The sequence below is a fragment of the Pipistrellus kuhlii genome, unplaced genomic scaffold, assembly GCF_014108245.1.
Source record: "Pipistrellus kuhlii isolate mPipKuh1 unplaced genomic scaffold, mPipKuh1.p scaffold_m20_p_2, whole genome shotgun sequence".
In the NCBI taxonomy this organism is placed as follows: domain Eukaryota; kingdom Metazoa; phylum Chordata; class Mammalia; order Chiroptera; family Vespertilionidae; genus Pipistrellus; species Pipistrellus kuhlii.
The window spans coordinates 44,593,181-44,613,174 of NW_023425515.1; the positions used below are offsets into that span (position 1 = coordinate 44,593,181).

General features: G+C 36.0%; 1 protein-coding gene across 9 annotated transcripts in view; it reads left to right on the forward strand.

The window, feature by feature from the left end:
• OPA1 (OPA1 mitochondrial dynamin like GTPase) overlaps positions 1-19,994 on the forward strand; it is an 86,037-nt gene that overhangs the window by 41,913 nt on the left and 24,130 nt on the right. For all 9 annotated transcript variants that reach the window (XM_036444013.2, XM_036444017.2, XM_036444015.2 and 6 more), the window contains 9 exons: positions 67-143; positions 3,493-3,658; positions 5,555-5,707; positions 9,329-9,437; positions 9,903-9,982; positions 13,196-13,336; positions 15,441-15,557; positions 17,475-17,568; positions 18,017-18,127. In XM_036444013.2, the coding sequence (XP_036299906.1) occupies positions 67-143; positions 3,493-3,658; positions 5,555-5,707; positions 9,329-9,437; positions 9,903-9,982; positions 13,196-13,336; positions 15,441-15,557; positions 17,475-17,568; positions 18,017-18,127 (1,048 nt within the window). The remainder of the gene's footprint in view (positions 1-66; positions 144-3,492; positions 3,659-5,554; positions 5,708-9,328; positions 9,438-9,902; positions 9,983-13,195; positions 13,337-15,440; positions 15,558-17,474; positions 17,569-18,016; positions 18,128-19,994) is intronic.

A 19,994-nucleotide genomic window follows, 5' to 3' on the forward strand; every position in this document is an offset into this window, starting at 1 on the left:
AAAATCGTGGCAGGGCAAATGGACTGTCTTCTGAAAATCTTACTTTCTTGTGTCTATATTGCCTAGAATGAACTATTTGAAAAAGCTAAAAATGAAATCCTCGATGAAGTTATCAGTCTGAGCCAAGTTACACCAAAACATTGGTGAGTATTTGACCTTCTTTCAAAAACTTTACTATATGAATTATAATGAAATACTAAAATTTAGATTGATAAAGCTATGGTTTATTGTAGCTGTGACTCAGTCCTCAAAATATAGACAGAAACATAAATATATCTACTGTTCTAGTCTACCTAATTAAGTGTTTAAGTAGAATAATTGTGTACTTCGAAGTATCTTTCAGAAGAGATATTCTAAAAGATAGCTTTTTACTCTTTTCTTTTGTTGTGTTTTGTGCGTGTGTGTGTGTGTGTGTGTGTGTGTGTTGTGTTGTTGTTTGTAATTGCTAGAATGATTAATTTAAAAGGGAGGTCGGGGGAGGGGAGAGGATGTCTGGGCTGGGGCCCATATAAGGCCCATGAAATCATCTGGACTAGCCTTGCAAAGGCATTAGGGGTGAGTTAATTAAATGTTTGACCAAATGTAGCAGGCTAATTTTTAAGTTAATAATTTTTATATGGCCCAGGAATGATGTTACATATATCCAAATGGGCCTTGACAGAAAAAGGTTCCCCACGCCTGATTTAGAAGGTTATCTCACTCCCACGATCAAAACCTATAGTGGCTTCATAGCACACATCCAGAGTTCCCTCAGTGGCCCTCAGGCCTGCAGGGCCCCGGCTGCCTTTTCACCCTTTTTCACTCTGCCCTTATTGGAGGACTTGCAATTAGTTCTTCAGGCAGCTCTATATTTTTTTAAAATCTGATTGCTTGAGGCTTTTTTATTTTTATTTTTACCTTTAATATGTTTTATACAAATCACTTTTCAAATTGAATCCTATTTGAAATTTTTCTTAAATAGCAAGTAAATACATCCTTTTGAAAAATACTCTTGCAAGTCTTTCAAGGCAAACTATCACCTTCATCTTAATGCTTTGTGTAAATTTGGGTGTTCTTAAATTTGTTGGAGTGGGGCACTGTAACCAAAGTGGGTTCAATATACCTCAAGTAAGCTATGTCTAATTAGCCCAGAGATTTTTACACTCATTTGTTAATTATCAAGTTCCTGGTGTATATCTTATCTTTCTAAGGAAGTCTGTAGTATCTTAAAGAATTTATCACTCTTGGAGCAGAACTATTCTTACTGTCATGCATTACAAATAGTTTCTGTATCTCTTCTGTTTGCTCAGTTCAAGATTATCAAAATTGACCCTACATAGTAATATCTAGTCTTTGAGTTTGAATTCAATATTACTAGTTTCCACATCCTGGGGACCTTTCTTCCTCAGTAGTGAACATTTTTCTCTCTTTAAGGAGTCAAAGTTTACCTGTTTTTCATTACCCCTTATTAAAAAATTTTTTTTTATCTATACTTATTGACTAATTATATACAATACAACTTATCTTTGTTAGTCTTTGTATTTTAAGCCAGTTCTCTGGCTTTATAAAAGCCAATTCATTTTTTAAGTTACAAGAGAGCTATATGTGCATGTATGTATGTATATATATATGCACACAGGGCATGAATATAATACTAATACTAGGTTGTATGAGGATAATGAATATAAAAGATGATTTGTAAACTATAATAACTAATAATGCCATTAATGGCAGAAAATATGGTGTTTCTATAAATTCCTGGCATCATCAAATGGCATGGTTAGTTTTGTTTGAGCAGAGCAAGTCTGTAATCAAAGTTACCAGCAAGGAAACAAGCCTTGATAGTTAACCTCATTTATTTAGCACACAGGTGGCTAAGGAGAATTGTGCAGGAACAGGAAGCCTGCAGTGCCAGATTGCCTGTTGAGAAGGCAAGGGAGAGAGCTGGGACAGCTGGCTGCTAGACATTTATTCTGTGTGCTGCTGGAGCAGATGATTTTGTATATTTTCATCATTTTTTTCAAGCACTATAGCTTAACACAAATATAGATCAAAATAACAGCTTCTAATTTTAACTATTCATACCACATTGAATTCACCTGCAATGTACCCCACACATTTTTAAAAAATATATTTTATTGATTTCAGAGAGGAAGGGAGAGGGGAAAATAGATAGAAACATCAATGATGAGAGAGATTCATTGATCGATCGGCTGCTTCTTGCACGCTTCCTACTGGGGATCAAGCCCGCAACTTGGGCATGTGCCCTTGACTGGAATTGAACCTTGGACCCTTCAGTCCACAGGCTGACTTTCTATCCACTGATCCACACCAGCTAGGGCTGTACCCCACACATTTTATGTTTGTGACATATTGATATCTTAGGTAGTATCTTTTTGCTGCACAATGCCTTATGTGATATTTTAGAATGTGTGCTTAAGATGCTTATAATTATTTAAGTCACAGGACTGTTTGATTTATATATGTGCTCTGGAAGTAGTGTTATAAGCATTTTGTGTCCTAAAATGATTGTTTGTTATTCACTTATAGACATACTACGATACTTTAATTATATTTTAAGTAAGTTATTGGGGGGTTAGGCTTGACATATGTGCATTATAGTGAGAAGTGGTCTCTCAATATTTTCACACAATATTACCTGATCATCAGGAATCGATTACTGACATTAAGATGGAAATATTGACATATCATTAATATTATGTGACCATCATCATAGTTTTTTTTTTTTCATATGTCATTTAGAAGAATAGCTGGCTGGATTTATACTTTTTATACTTTTTAAAAGAAATGATACCATGGTATGGATACAATTTTTGCTGAAGGGCATTAAGTTTATTTTGTTGAAGTTAGAAGAATGAAAGGAAATGGAAATGCACAGTTGAGTCCTCTAACTCAAATTTAAGGAATCAAAAAATGGTCCGACCATTTTGGAAAACATTTTGGCATTATCTTAAAAAGTTAAATATATAATATCGCCATTCCACTTATAGAATATTTGCTCAAGAGGAACAATAGCGTATGTCCATGCAAAGACTTGTATAGGAATGTTGGTCGCAGCTTTATTTGTAATAGACAAAAACTGGAAACAATCCAAATGGCCATCTGCAAGTGAATGGATAAACAGGTTCATGTGATGGAATATTACTCATCAGTAAAAAAGAATGAACTATTGATAAACATGCCATAGATAAATCTCAAAATAATTATGCTGAGTGAAAAAGACAAAAGTACATGGCTGTATAAATGCATTTACATAAAATTCTGGAAAATATAAACTGTAGTGACCAAAAGCAGATCCAGTGCTGACAACTTTTGGGGATGATGGCTAGTTCATTATCTTGATTGTTGTGAAGCACAGGTGTATACATATGTCAACACTTTAAATATGTGTGATTTATGGTAAGTTAATGATACTGTGATAAAGCTGTTTTTAAAAACTTAATATTATTTTTAAATTTGGTGTTCTTGAAATGTTTTCTTTTTAAATTCCAGGGAGGAAATTCTTCAGCAGTCTTTGTGGGAAAGAGTATCAACTCATGTGATTGAAAACATCTATCTTCCAGCTGCACAGACCATGAATTCAGGGACTTTTAATACCACAGTGGACATCAAGCTCAAACAGTGGACTGATAAACAGCTTCCCAATAAAGCAGTAGAGGTTAGGATATAATTTAATTAAATGGGTAAGAAGCATTATCTGAAGGGAGTAGGAGCTGTGAATTTTAAATTTTATTCCCATCACAGCCAGTCTTTCTTTTTGTCTTTATTCTCCATTTGTGTGTTGGGATTAATCTTAATGCTGCTACCAGTTACTGCTGTTATAAATCTTTACTAATTGATAGGGTGTTGGTCTGAGCGTATTACTGTTTTCCTCCCCGAAGATAGCTTCTAACAAAACTGTCAAAATTTGCATATATTTCAAATGTGAAATATTTTTAACTTCTTTTGTGGATAAAGATTTAATGGATAAGGAATATATTTAACGGATAAAACATTTCATGTCTTGATTTTCTGCAAGGCTTAATTATACTTAATTCTTTAATTTGGATCTTGCCAGAAGGTTAGACCAGAAATTATAAGAAAGTGCCTTAAAATGTTTGCATTTCTGTTACCCTACCACTTACTAACTGTGTGATCCTTGGGCTAGTAGTTTAAGGTTTCTGATTCCTCATCTATAACAATAGGGGTGATAATGTTGCCTATCTCACAGACTGTTCTCAGGAATAAATGAGTTAATGGATATAAAATACTTAGACAGTTCCTGGCCCATAGTAACTGTTCAGTAAATGCCAGCGCTGTCATGGTGGCCACCATTCAAGGTAATCAGCCATGCATATCACTCTGAAGCACGATGGTTCCAGCTGAGTCTGCCTCTGTGCTTCTGTTTGAGGATGCTCAGGAAATTAGAATCTGTTAAAAATAATTTTGTTTTTCATACCTACCCTAGAAACAGAATGTCAGTTTCTGATTATTCAGGTGTATTTCACCCCTTTCCCAGCCTGTTCCAGATCTAGCTTCTTCACCGCTGTTCTCAATTTCCTTATGCCTCCCTTTCTAACTCTGTGGTCATACCGCCCCAGCTATGTGTTGCTGACCCTGCCCAGTTCTCTGCACATTTACCCCTGATAATTAGCGCTGCTGCCACCACTTCACTAGCTGTCCTCACTACCAGCCCTGGCATTTTCTGGGCCCTATCTCATGATAGGATATTTTTATATTCTACGGTTCAAGCAGTGGAAGTGGTCATAGAAATGGCAATGATTGTGTCTCCTGTCAGCTCTGCCCTTCACACCTGGGTGTGGTAAAAGATGTGGATCTGGTGAACGTCAGGAAACATTGCTTTTAATACTTCACTGTGTATTTTTGTCCAGCCACCTTTCTTTATGCCATAATTTCTTAATGTTTGAAATGAAGAGGGCTAAATATAAAATACCATTTTGACACTGCTCTTCCTTTCACTATTCATGTAATTAGGAGTTAGCTATGACATAACACTGTATAATACTCAGCTACGTTTGAAAGTATTGATGCATTGCTTTCATAAAGGCAAAAATGTGAGGACTAAATCATTAAGAAATTTTAAACTTTTTAGAGTGTGGAAGAAGCAGGCAAACTCAGGTGTTGTAGAGAATGAAGTGAATTAAGTCTGGTAGTTGGCTAGAGTGCCCATCTCATCTAAGGGGGCAGCTCCTATCCGGCTCTGGCAGGTGGTGTCAGGAGAGAATGTGGGTATAGTGTCAGATTCTTCCAGAGAGCCTGGAAATGTAGATTTGTATATGAAATCTCTCAATTTTTAAAAAACTTAATTTTTTAAAAACTTAAAGCACTGTGTATGTCCATCACACATGCCAGGAATTCAAATCTATCCCACCAGCTCCCAGTGTAAGATGTCTAGGCCAGAATTTATATTTGTTGATGGTTTTCTTAATGCGGTTTCAAACGTCTTTTCTGATAAGCTGATTTATCACATCTAACTTAAGTTCATGTGTGTATTTTTCATGTTATACATTAAATAAAAGTATGTAGTATAACTTTTTCTTTTAAATAATTCTAGGTTGCTTGGGAGACACTACAAGAAGAATTTTCCCGCTTCATGACAGAACCAAAAGGAAAAGAGCATGATGACATATTTGATAAACTGAAAGAGGCTGTTAAGGAAGAAAGTATCAAACGCCACAAGTGGAATGACTTTGCAGAAGACAGTTTGGTATGTTGTTTGTATATTAGGGTGTCAGCATCATATGTTTATGTAGTTTCTCAAATTGGTACTTTTATAAGAAACATTTTATGTGACTAAATTAGATTCTGAATTTAAAATAAGGTAAAGAAATAGATTTACAATCTATAATTGACCCTTTGACATTTCTCTGTCCTTCTGTAATTGCCTTCTGTTATTTCTTGCTTGGTTAATATTTTAGAAAAAAGAAGGAAACTTCTCACTAAATAGGCTTCTATAAACTTCAACAAGTTGTCATCCATTAGCTTGAACTAAATAGAGGTTAGCGGCTTCTCAGTTTACTTTCTGGTAAGTAGTGAGATGCATTAATTTGCCGAAACCAGTTTGGCTCAGTGGTAGAGTGTTGGTCTGCGGGTTTGTTCCTGGTCAAGAGCATGTATAATACATTGGTTGCCGGCACATCCCCGATAGGGGGTGTGTAGGAGGCAGCTGATCGATGTTTCTCTCTCATCGACGTTTCTAGCTCTCTATCCTTCTCCCTTCCTCTCTGTAAAATATCAATAAAATATATATATTTTTTAAAAAATAGATGCATTAATTTGCAGTGGATTTTAGTCATAAAATTTAGACTCCTAAATTATAATGCTAACTACTGTGTGTTGAATACTTACCAGAAATTGCTGTGTATTTTGTAAGCATTCTTTTATTCCATTCTTTTTTTCCCCCAGAGACTAAACCAACTTTATAAGTATTACAGAAAGCAAAATATCATTTAATACAATTTGAAGCTGCTATAAATCTAATCTTGCATCCTAACTACATATAGGGTCAAAAGCAAAATAAAAAAATGTTCAATACAGTTCATAAGTCTCTATCAGGTCTCTGGTATCAACCTGAAATGGTCTGGTTTCCCATTACCATCAAAAAATCAACCACAGCCGAAACTGGTTTGGCTCAATGGATAGAGCGTCGGCTTGGGGACTGAAAGGTCCCGGGTTCGATTCCGGTCAAGGGCATGTACCTTGGTTGCGGGCCATATCCCCAGTAGGGGGTGTGCAAGAGGCAGCTGATAGATGACACTCTCTCTCATCGATGTTTCTAACTCTCTATCTCTCTCCCTTCCTCTCTGTACAAAATCAATAAAATATATTAAAAAAAAAAAAAAATCAACCACAGCCCTTGCCAACTCCTCCCCAATGTCCTCAAACCTGTGTGAATCATTAGGCTATCTGAAAGAGACAGACCTGCTCAATAACACAAGGTCGGTTTTACATGTAGACAAGGAGATTTAGTGCAAAGCAAGTTTTCTACACAAATGTTCAGTCAATGGAAAGTACTGAAATTGGGGCATGTTAAGCAAGGAAGCAACAAGGTTTTAACCTGCCTGAATATTTTATTAGAAAGGAAGAAATTTTTTTCTTTTTCTCCTCTCTGCTGAAAAGCGCATGTGTGTATGTGTGTGTCTGAGAAGAGTTGGCACTGTGGTGCGGTGGGGTCTCTACACACAGTGTGGTCAGTGAGTTTCTTCATAATTCTCCAGTCTGGAGACCCGCAGACATTCTATTTCTACTAAGAGTACAAAGTTGAAGGACAGGAAAGTCAAAAGGGTTCGATATAAAATATATCCCCAATGAATTTGTCAAACATTAGGAAAGTTTCCAGATGTAAGAAATGCTTTTAATCTATATTAATAATTTCTCATACAGTATATTTACTGCCATCTAAAAACTCTGTAAATATTTACTGTAATTCAGTGGGAACTCAATGGGAGGAACCTGGAAGAAGGAAAACCATGATTCAAATTAGTCACAGAGTTTCTTTTGTGCACAACAGCACCTGTTCCAGTGAAGAGCACTGCCACTGGGCTGCTCTATTTGGATCAAATCAGTCATGTAATGCAGGTAGTAAACAGGAAATAAAACAAACTCCCTGATTAAAAAAAAGAAATAGAAAGAACCAAGGAATATTTAGAAGTGCTTATAAAATAAAACATGTATTGAAATATGAGGGAACCGTGTAGACCAGAGCTGTTAAGGTAAGTTTTGGCATTGGCATTTTAATTCTTCAGGCTTCTGGTCATTGTTACCAGCTGTAGTATAAATTCAGTGAATTGTCGGTGTGGCATTACGACTTGAAATGGTCAGAATTCTTCCGGTTCACTAAGTTGAATGTTGTTTAATAATGAATTCCTTACCATACTCTTCCCGCCAGCTCCGTTTCTTTGAACACCACCACTCTCGTCGCCGATGTGTCAGGTTCTACTCTCCCTGGGCCTGGGCTGGTGTCTGGTCCTGATCACTGTCTGCATCTCCTATGATCACGATGCTTTTCTCAATTCTTGTTTCAGATAGTCCACCTTTTATAGTCTTGGTGATGTGTATGGTTGTTGTTATCGATACGTAATCAGATGTGATGGTTGTGCAGTCAGTAACATGCCCAACTCACCAGCAGCCATGCCATCAATCTGGAGAGACTTCAGTGTGATGGTTTTGGTCAAAGTTTGGACAATAGGGACTTTCTTGGTGGAGATTTCTGTCCTTTGTGAGGCATCAGAAATTGTTACCATCTCTGTCTTTACCAAGGTGGCTCTGAGCAACAAATAATTTGTGACAAACATCAGTGTCACCATGAGATACCTCTCTGTTAACTTTATGTTGCTCATTTTGCTTTATAGCACCTTCGTGAACATTCTCTCTGCAAATCTCCTTGGGGCAACTACCGTGTTTCCCCGAAAATAAGACATCCTCTGAAAATAAGATCTAGCGCATCTTTGGGAGCAAAAATTAATATAAGACACTGTCTTATTTTCGGGGAAATGGTACATGTTCCTGGATCACTGTTTCTGCCTACACTGGCTCCTTGCTCCACCATCTCAAAAATCTTTTGTTATATGTAACAGTCTCCTCATCATAATCAAACCTTACTAAGCACCTATTCTGCTCAGACAGTTATGAGAGGCACTGTTGAAACAGTCTTCTAGGAAAATGCATATCTGACTGTGGGCTGATTGTAATTATAATTTTTTGGAATAAAATATTTATCTTCATATTTGAAAATTATTTATTCTTGTTAGCCGCCTTACTAAGACTGGCTTTCTGAGAGAGTAGTGCCATTTTCATTCATTCATTCAACAATTACAAAATAACTAGTGTTTTTTTTATGATAAATAATATTTGCTTGTGATTGTTTAGACTTTTAAGATTCCCTCATTACATTTTTCAATGCTGTTACCAGTGAGATAATGTTATTACTTTTATCCTCTCTTTTTTGAAAATGCTAACACATAGGTCATATGACAAAAAAGAGAGAGATTATCTGAATCATTAACTACTAAATACTAGGGTTCTAGGTGTTAGATTTTATGTAGTTAAATGTGTACTATGCCCCTCTCCAGCCCCCCACAATGATCTTAGAGATGGTCAGCTCATTTAATTTGGGCTAGGAAAAATTCTCCACTGTTGTTTTTTTAGACAGAAAGCTGACAAATAGGCAGATAATAGGACCTCCTGCATTTGTGTGGCAGGGGCATGCTTTTTGTCATTTTAGAAACATCAGATATTTTGGATATTTGCTAAGCTGTCAATTTGAATAAAATTACTAAATGATAAGACACAAATCATATTAGATTTTTTTCTTCCCTTGTTATTTCAGAGGGTTATTCAACATAATGCTTTAGAAGACCGGTCCATATCTGATAAGCAGCAGTGGGACGCAGCTATTTACTTCATGGAAGAGGCTCTTCAGGCTCGTCTCAAGGATAGTAAGTAGGGACAGGGGTTATGAAGTTTTGAGTAGTTTCTGATGAAGAAATAATCCAACTTCAAAGAACATTTGTAATTTTAAAAAAATTAATATTTCAAGGTCTTTGTTATTAATACTGTAGTTGAAGATTTATTTGTGGGATTTTTTTTTTAGTGGACTGCTTAGTTACTACTAAAAATATTAGGTAAATTAGACACAAGTATTGATAATCTAAAAAGCTGTATTCAAACTATTCTAGTGTTTGCTGCTATACTTATGAGAACTTGACAATGAATTGTACTTTTCATTGCTTGTAAACATGTATATTAAATTATTTCTTATATATTCACCCTGTCAATCATATAATTTTTTCTTGTATCACTTTGAAGTAGTTAAGAAAACAAGAATATTATTAGTTGTAACTTCTGTGCTTGGTAAATGATAACATGCATGATCAACTTAAACTTTTCTTTCAATCTTTTAGCTGAAAATGCAATTGAAAACATGGTGGGTCCAGATTGGAAAAAGAGGTGGCTGTATTGGAAGAATCGGACCCAAGAACAGGTGAAAACAAACCTTTGCCCCTTATGATGATACAATTTGGGTCATTTTAGTTCAAGCAGTAAAATGTAACCCACGCATGTCTCTATGCCAGTCTTAATAATTTCAAATGTTTATGTCAGGCTTTCTAAAATATAAAATCTTTAGATTAAACATTAAACTATGAATGCAAGTTTTTTTTATAAGTAGCCGCTTATTAAAAGAAGGGGGAGATGAAGCATATTCCTATTGTGGTTGATTGCTTTGTTCATTTCAATTCTCTGTATGAGGTAAATTGAAGATTATAGTTATGAAGAAAGGAAAAGAATGTCAGAGGTTTCAGAGGATATAGAATGAATATCTATTATATTATCTTCGGATTTTTTTTATAAGTTGTCTATTCAAATTAGTATATTTTTTTTTTTTACTTTTTTGTTCCTATGTTCACAAAATAAGTATAAAAATTCAGACAGGAAACAGGCAGAATTATAGAATTCATTTATTTACATTTAATGATCACTTCAGAAGAACAAACTGGTAAAGACAAGTGTAAACTTTGCCAATGAATAAAAGAGGGAAAATGGGTAAATTATTAAGTATCCAACCCCAACCCTTTTTAATTTTTCCTTATTATTGTGACTTCTTTTCCTAGCTAGCATTCAGTCTTACCCCACTGTCTCATTCTTGTTCATTCCTTAAATAAATGAGTGTAAATAGAATTAGAACATGAATGAAGACAATAATGAGTCAGAAAAAGAGGTGGCGTGTAACCCACTTTCTTGTTCCTGAGTCCATGTGATTAGAGAAGGGAGATAAAGATACCTATCAGATGTGCATCCCAAATAGTGAAGGGACAGTTCCTCTTTTCCCTGGGATGAATTTGAGAGGCAGGGAGTCATTAAGAGACTAAAGAGAAGCTGCCGAAACCGATTTGGCTCAGTAGATAGAGCGTCAGCCTGTGGACTGAAAGGTCCCGGGTTTGATTCCAGTCAAGGGCATGTACCTTGGCTGCGGGCGCATCCCCGGTAGAGGGTGTGCAAGAGGTAGCTGATCGATGATTCTTTCTCATCGATGTTTCTAACTCTCTATCTCTCTCTCTTCCTCTCTGTAAAATATCAATAAAATATATTTATTTAAAAAAAGAGAGAGAGAGAGAGAGAGAGACTAAAGAGAAGCTGAAGAGGTGGTCAGAGTGCCCGGTTGGATGATGCCTGAGTTCAGGGTGCATCAGTCTTCTCTGTTTGCACATGACTGAGAGGAGGTCTGTCGGAAAAGAACCCCTGGGGACCATCAGAGTTTCTGACTTTGAAATGGGGAGTGAAGGGGAAGAGAGGGTATTGACTGGAAAAAAACGGGTGTAAAGCAAATAAACACCAAAGAAAAACGGTGTCTGACCTTCAAGTCCTAGTGAAATACGCCTAGAGTCTCCAGGACAATTAACGCAGCAACTTGTGGTAAATATGCTTTGGCCAAACACTCTTAGAAATGATTCCTGTGTTTTTGGGTTTTTTCCCTCAGGAATTTCAACCCATAGGGAATTGCTGCAAGAGAAGCAGAGGAATTAGTTTTAAGGGCAGTGCAAGGATCTGCAACCCAGAGGAAGAATATAGAAATCCTCCCTAGAAGAGGGTTTCAGGGCAGCAGGTGTAGGACTCAGGGTGACTTTAGAACAAAAGCCATAATTTAAAGTGTAGATGGGAGGGACATCAGAATCACCTGGGAGGAATTTGTGTTTTTTTTCAAAACAAAGCCTCCAGTCAGACCCCTGTCCAGTTCTCTAATCTTGCTAACCCTCCCACTCCCACATTAAAAACACTGTTCTGAACCTCATACCTGGAAATTACAATGAGAAACATTAGAAAGGAGATTAATAATATATCTGGGCTTTACATTGCAAGTTTAAGGCAGCTGTGTATAATCCTTTGTCTTTTTGAGTGACAGATTTAGCAGGAAAAGAAACTCAAGATTGCTCTGTGTTAAAGGTGATAAGTCCATGCTCTAAAAACTATAATGTGCTTTTTTTGGTGTTACTTCTGAAAATTCTCACCTTGCCTAAGCTGAACTAATGCAGATCTTGGTCAGTATAGGTGGGAGAGGAGTGTTGTCCTGAAGACCAAGTGAAGTGGGGACAGATGGACAGGTGGAAGTGAAAACAGAACAGGAAAAGTTGAGGAAAATCATAGAGATTTCCTTCCTACCTCAGACTAAATAGCAGATATTTAAGGAAATATTAAATAATATTTCTTCTAAAATGGCATGTTTTCAGAGACTGTTAATTAATTGTTCTGTTTACAAGCTAATTGTTTTATTCAAGTGGTATTTTTGTACAAATGTTCATATTCTGTAGCTTAATATAGTTTGGGCTAAGTTCTGTGGTAGTGACTTGTTTAATCAGTGAATTTGAAGCTTTTTTACACATGCAATTTTAAAAGAAGGATTGAAAATGAAGAGATAGGCCCTATCTAGGTAGCTCATTTGGTTAGGGCATCGTCTCAATATGTCAAGGTTGAGGGTTCAATTCCTAGTTAGGGTACATACAATAATCAACCAATGAATGCATAAATAAAGGGAATAAAAATTGATGTTTTTCTCTTCCTCCCTTTCTCCTTTCTTTCCTTCCTTTCTCCCTCCCTTTCTTTCTCTCTCTCTAAAATCAATTAATAAGTAAAATATTTTAAATGAAAAGAACTTAATTTCATACTGTATGAGAGTCATATTTTCAAATTTTTCACCGGTATGTATGCATTTCCTCCTTTGATGAAGAGATTGTGAACAATTATAGAGAAGAAACTGGGAATGAATCTAAGATAATGGGTGCCTTACTGAAGCAATCTAAAGCAAGATATTTTAATGAAAAGACTATTTAAAAATTTCACTAAGAATTTTATATTTAATTTGTTATAAAAGAAACAGGTCAAGAGGTATAAGTCCTTACAGTCATATAATTATTAGCTATAAAACACTTATAGAATATTATCTCTTTCTGTGTAAAATATTTCAGCAAAAGTAAAATACAACAAATAGGGCTAAAAATTTTTTTTTCATTTTTGCCTCTCATAATTCATAGTTGTTCTGCATGCATAAGCCAGGGCACTGTATATGTTCTTATTTGTTGTGATTGAACTTCTGTCATTTATTATGCAATAGTAATATATTTATTAAAATTGGGACTCTGTTTTTACCAATATGCCGAATCCTGAACCAACTAAAAACTTTCTTCTTTGAAACATTTTAAAGTGTGTTCACAACGAAACCAAGAGTGAATTGGAGAAAATGTTGAAATGTAACGAGGAACACCCCGCCTATCTTGCAAGTGATGAGATAACTACAGTCCGGAAGAACCTCGAATCCCGAGGAGTAGACGTAGATCCAAGCTTGGTAATAAATATGCCAAAAGCATGCAGTTGCTTCCTTAATCTTTGTTTCTTGTTGGATAATGCCTTTGGATTCTCTTTTCCCTCTCATAATAAATCTGAGGTTAAAAATAATTACAGTTTAGACTACTACTTCCTTACCTTTATGATGTTTATTTGGGGAATATAAGAATAAAAGTGTTTCTGGGCCTGTGTTTCCTAGTTAGAGTGTAAGGGATCAAAACCTCACTTTAATATTAAGTTAGCTTAAGTGAAACCCAATGAGAAAAGTAATTCTAGTGGTACAGTCATATAAAATTTCAGAGCCACATATAAATTCTTTTAAAGATTATCTGCTACTTACCGTATTTTTCGGACCATAAGATGCTCCGGACCATAAGACGCACCAGTTTTTAGAGAAGGGAAATAAAGAAAAAAAGATTCTGAAACAAATAGTGTCCTAAAATATTTTATGTGCATTAAAACCCAACATCACAGCCATAAACACATGTAATCAACCCTGTAAAGTAAACAGCAGCATTTAGAACCATTTTAGAGCCGGGCAAGCACACAGACCACACAGAGCCGGGCAAGTAAAAAAACTTTTTTTTTAAAGTTTATGTGTAGGCTATATTTGGACCATAAGACGCAGGGACTTTTTCCCCCCACTTCTGGGGGGGAAAATGTGCATTTTATGGTCCGAAAAATACGGTAAGTTTTCTCATTTAAGAAATGAGTATGCATACTTACTTTAAATTCCACCAGAGTTCAGAATAAGAAAACTGATATTCAAAACAGTTATAGCTGTTATATGTGTAGCTTTATTTATAAACTAGAGGCCTGGTGCATGAAATACATGCACGGGTGGGGTCCTTAGGCCTGGCCAATGATCAGAACCTATGGGGACCATCTCACCCAGTTCCAATCGGGGATGGGCCTGCCAGCTGCCAGCTGCTGGGGCCCGAGGGACAGGGGGAGAGACCGCAGGTGGTTTTCTGGCCAGGGTGAAGGTTGGCTGGCTGTGAGAGATTGGCTATGAGAGTGCTCTGATCACCAGTAGGCAGCTCCTGTGTTGAGCATCTGCCCCCTGGTGGTCAGTGCACATCATAGCGACTGGTCGACCGGTTGTTTGGTCGTTAATGGTCACTTAAGCGTGTGTGTGTGTATAAAATGAAATTAAGACTAATGATTATATAAACATAGATTTAATTTATCTACATTGTCCTAGTTCTCATTAATAATTAGTTGTATCCAGTTTGATACTTTTAAGTTTCCTGTGGCTATAAGTACAGTGGGAGGAACTTTGTTCATAAGTAGGATGTGGATTGGCTGCTTATCTTAATCACTTTCTGTGAGAAGAAAATCTCAGGGTTTTTTCCAGGAGACACTTTGTTCAGTGCACTTTATGAAGCTATCAAAAAGGTAGGAAAATACTCTGACAGGAATAATGGTTCGACTCGATGTCAGGAGACGTGAATTCTAGTACAGTTTCATCCCATTCGCTGGTAATATTACCTTTAGTAATTGATATAATCTCTCTGAGCCCCTTTTTTCTCCTGTCAAATGGTGATGATGATACTTATTCTATAATACCTACTTAATTTTGTTAGGCTTTTAAAAGAGTTGTAGAAAGAACCTTGAACACTAACAGAGTGTAATAGCAGTAACGGGGGGGGGGGGGGGGGGGGTCAGTGATGAGGTAACTGAAATTTAATATCCAGAAAGGAAATATTGTTGGGTTGGTTGATGGGCATGGTCTGATACCACCTTCTAGTCCTAACTGTGTCCAAGGCTCACAACCTCTTATTGCCTTGGAATCTTTATCTTGAATTATGGGAAGATAATCCCTACTTTAGCTACTATACAAGATGATTATTTGACTATAACATCAATGCTTGTTAAAAAATACTGCAAATTTTGAAGTACATAAACTGGTAAGGGGACAGACTAGTAGTAAATCTAATATTTGTCTTGAAAAAATTTAATGGATAAAGTTGGTAGAATAACAACATTGCCATTGGTTTTAATTTTTTTAATATAAATAAGCTTTGTAGGTGACTTTTCAGAATGTGTTTGATTAACTTGACAAGTGTATAATAACTCTGGTGTTTGTTTTCTTTTTTCATTAGATTAAGGACACGTGGCACCAAGTTTATAGAAGACATTTCTTAAAAACAGCTCTAAACCACTGTAACCTGTGTCGAAGAGGCTTTTATTACTATCAAAGGCATTTTGTAGATTCTGAGGTAAGGTTTCCAAAAGCAAGTAGAAAGGTTTATAGCAATAGTATTTTAGATGTTTAAAAGTAAACTTTAGCTTTAGCATTAATTTTAAGTCTTTTGATCTTCTGGGGGGAAAAAATGTGTGATTTATAAAGAGTAACCTAGCCTCTATCTTTTCAAAGATATTTACCACTTTGGTAGTATTTGCATCTTACATGCATATCATCCCAGTGTAAGATTGTGTGTGCATGAAATAGGTAGTAAACCACTTTAAAATATTTTTTAAGAATTAACTTCTTCTGTTATAAAATAATACATTCCCATTATAGAAAGCAAATTCAATAAATAAATGTAAAAAATATGCAAAAGGAAATAGTCCCTTATAACCCTTCACCTAGAAGTAATTTTACTTAACTTTTTTTATATTTCTTTACTGATTAAGGTGTCACATATTTGTCCTCAATTCCAATACCCATTCCAATAACCCCCCTCCCTACTCATGCCCTTACCCCCCTGTTGTCCTTGACCACTGGTTAGGCTCATATGTATGCACACAAGTCCTTTGGTTGATCTCTCCCTTTTATCCCCACCCTCCCTTTAAGGTCCAACAGTCTGACCCATGCCTCTTTTTCTGGGTCTGTTCTTGTTCATCAGTCTATGTTGTTCACCATTTCCCTTAGATGAGTGAGATCATGTCCTACTGGAAATATAAGAATTGAAAATGAGACAAGCAATAATGGTTATGCTGAAAGGCATATGAATCAGTCTGTAGTGAGTTTCTTTCTGGGCCAACAGTTCTTCTGAGACCTCATTTCAATGTCAAACAGTTCCTTATGTGTATATATCAGCAATGATATTTCAGTTCTGGATGGTGGACAAATAGTGGTAATGCAGGTCCAACCCTCTCTGGTTTGGTCCTGGGCAACCTGCAGTGATACACAGCTGCTGACTGCTATTATGGCAAGGCGTCGTCACCGTCTTCCATCTCTGGACTGCTTCTCTAACATTTTTATATTTTTTTTGTTCAACTCTTTCTATGCAGGGGTTGTATGTGTGTGTATGTGTATAAGACAGTCATCCACTGCAAGTGAAAATAATACTCTAAAACAGTTTTTATTGTGCTAGTTTCCTATATTAGGTTGTAATTCTTTCTATCACTAAAATCTTGCTTTAAATTATTATAATAAAAAGCACTATAAAGTTTTTGGAATGGATAGTTGTAGCTTAATGTCACATTTTACAAAGTAGCCTGTAGGTGGCAGCAAACGGATGTATTTTGAGCATTTTTTTACAAGCAGAAATGTTTTGAAATGTATCCTGAAAATGCTGTATTGATCAGTGATCTTATTTGAGCCCCCTAAAATGCTTTCCTTTTGAACTTTCAGCAGCTTAAAATAAATTTACAATTAAATGCACCTATGTAAAAGGTGGCAAGTTTTTTGCCTAATTTTAAATGTTGAGAAGACCTCTCTACAGAATAAATTTATTTTTAAAAACATATCAGTTATTTTCATATACAGCTGAATTTCAAATATTTCTGGAGAATACACTCAAAGAAAAGAGGCTAACATAAGGACATACTTTAACATGATTATGTGTTGAAACTAAATACAAATTAAGGGTCATAATATGCTGTGGATTTCTATTTGTATAAAACGCAATGAAATGGACTATTTCCCAAGTTTATTTGCTTTCTTATTGGAATTAAAGCAAAGTTATATAGGTGTGTGGCAGGTAGAACCCAAATCATGCAGAATTTGATGGATCCTGTGCAGAAATTATTCAGTATCTTCTATCTACAATAGGAATATAAGTATATGTTATATGTTAGGTAAATCTGCGTATTTTTAAAGCTTAGGCTATAGGCCCTTGTTGTCTGTATTTATGATCAAATTTATGTTTAAATTTGCATCTGGTAATCTTAATTACCTAATATTTCAGTTGGAATGCAACGATGTTGTCCTATTTTGGCGAATACAGCGCATGCTTGCTATCACAGCAAATACTTTAAGACAACAACTTACAAACACTGAAGGTAAGCCACAAAGGGACCATTTTCTAATTTTTGACATAAAATATACAGTAATAACATCCATTTATAATAGCATGTCCATATACTTCCTTTATGATAGATTTATTTGAAAAACTGAAAATTATTATTTGCCCTTAAAATATTAATGAAAATAAATCATAATTGGAAAGAATGGAGATAAAACATATCAGAAAAACTCTGTTACAAAAGGACTCCTAAGCATCACTTAGATTTTTTGAGAAATATGACTCTCTTAGAAAATATATTAGTTTTATGCTGTTAAAAGCACCGAATAATAGGTAAATATTCTCCCTGTAACTGTGAGAAGTCTGAACTTAATTGATCTAATGCATTGAGAAAAATAAGAACTTACTGCACGTGTTGTTAATTTCATATCCTTGTCCACTCATAAAAACAGTGCTCCTCAGGTTTTTTTATTTACTTTGAACAGTCAGGCGATTAGAGAAAAATGTTAAGGAAGTCCTGGAAGATTTCGCTGAAGATGGTGAGAAGAAGGTGAAGTTGCTCACTGGTAAACGAGTTCAGCTGGCTGAAGACCTCAGTAAGTACTTCCTCCTGCCTTTAACTTAGCTGCCTTTTCACCGTCCCTAGTTTCATTCCTTGTTCACCCATTTAATCTCAGACTTACAGAAAAGTATATACAAAGAACTTTTCTTCTAAACTAGATGAGGGGAAGATGCTAACTTGAAGCCCCATCACTTCCAAGTATCTTAATGTGTGTTTCTTAGAAATAAAGATTTTTCTCCTAGCAACCATTAAAATCAGGATGTTGATACTGATTATGACGTGTCTAATTTCACACACCATCCAAGTTTCCCTTTTGTCCTAATATTGTCCTTCCATGTCACTAGAGGTTCCATGCTCATTCTGTACTCTACCTGACCCAACTGTTTTGTTTGTGTTTTTTTTTTGAGAATGGTATACTGATATGCTTATTGTTATAGAATATTACAGTTCCCAGAGCCTTTCGGTGGAAAGAGCTAGGGAACAAACATTGCATGTGTGCCTGTACACTCAGAAATGCATATACACACATTTGCATCTATATTCCTGGTCATACATAATATGTCTGTATTGAAAACCATAAGTTGACACCAATACTTATCATTTGAATTCAATAATCCAAGGTTTGTTCTTGTTTTCTCTTTTTTTCCATATTTGTAACTCCTTTTTCTGACAAAGAGAAAACTGGCTCTAGGTATCATTAATATATTTGCTTATTTTGATCAGTGCTCCTTTATGTAACCAAACTTATCACTCTCCCCTTCATTGAACGAACATTCTCTCACCCAGCTCAGGCTTTTACACTGACTCCAGGCCAGCTCTGCAGTGCCTGCCCCTGTGTTGGTACCCTTTTCACTCATCTGGGCCCTGACATCTCTTGTCAGGATGCCCTCTTCATGGAGTCCTTTTTGCTGAGCTCTGACTCTGTCCCTTTATGCAGACATCTCCCCCTGTCATTCTCCCTCTCCCTCTACACAAAGACTCCCTCCTCACCTGAAGTCAGACTGTGTTTTTATGGAGACACCCTCTTCCTCCTGCTTGTGCTCCAATGCCCTGCACCAAACTACCTTCCTACACAGACACTCTCCTCACCTCTAGGCCAGGACACCAACTCCCCTATATGAACCCCCTCTTACACCTGATCCATCTTCTCACCTGCTCTAGGCAGTGTGGCTTTCCCTTCCCCTCCACCATCCTCACTCCACTCTTTGGAGTTATTTAGTTCTTTCCTGATGCTAGTAGGTTCCTAGCTTTAAGATGTTTTGCTTGCCTGTTAAGATTTACTTAGATCCTCGAGAACCTAAGGAAGTCAGTGGAAGATTAATATTATTAAATAAAAATACTGGAGGTTGGAACTTCTTTTTGAGCCTACCTTATTATAAGTTTCCCTTACTACAGCTTCATGAAACAAAGCATTTTGTCTTTCATTTTATACTTAAATATATTATCCACTGAGTTTTCTGATATCTAAAAGAGCATATGCTGAATAGAAAGAAGTTCTTCAAATTTGAAAACAGTTTCTAAGCTGAATTTATATCAATATAATACAGTACTAGAATATCCATGAGAAAGCAGGCAATTTTCCTATTTTATACCCTGAGCCTAAGCAGCATGCTATTTTCCACATCTTATCTTTTCCTTCTCTCTCCATTTCTAAGTTATCTGAGCTCTTAATTTCTATCTTTTCCTTGTATTTCTTTAATAATCTTTTTAACTTTTATTTCCATTTTCTATTGCCTTTCTTTCGTTTTTCATGCCACTTTGACAGTATAGTTAAGTTTGTGCTAACGTACCGATCTATTTTAACTCCGAGTTGCCTTATATTAGCTGTTATCTGGGGCAGGTATCTTCTAGAGCCTGGCTCCTTTATGAAAATGACTGCGTACTATAATAGTTATTGCACG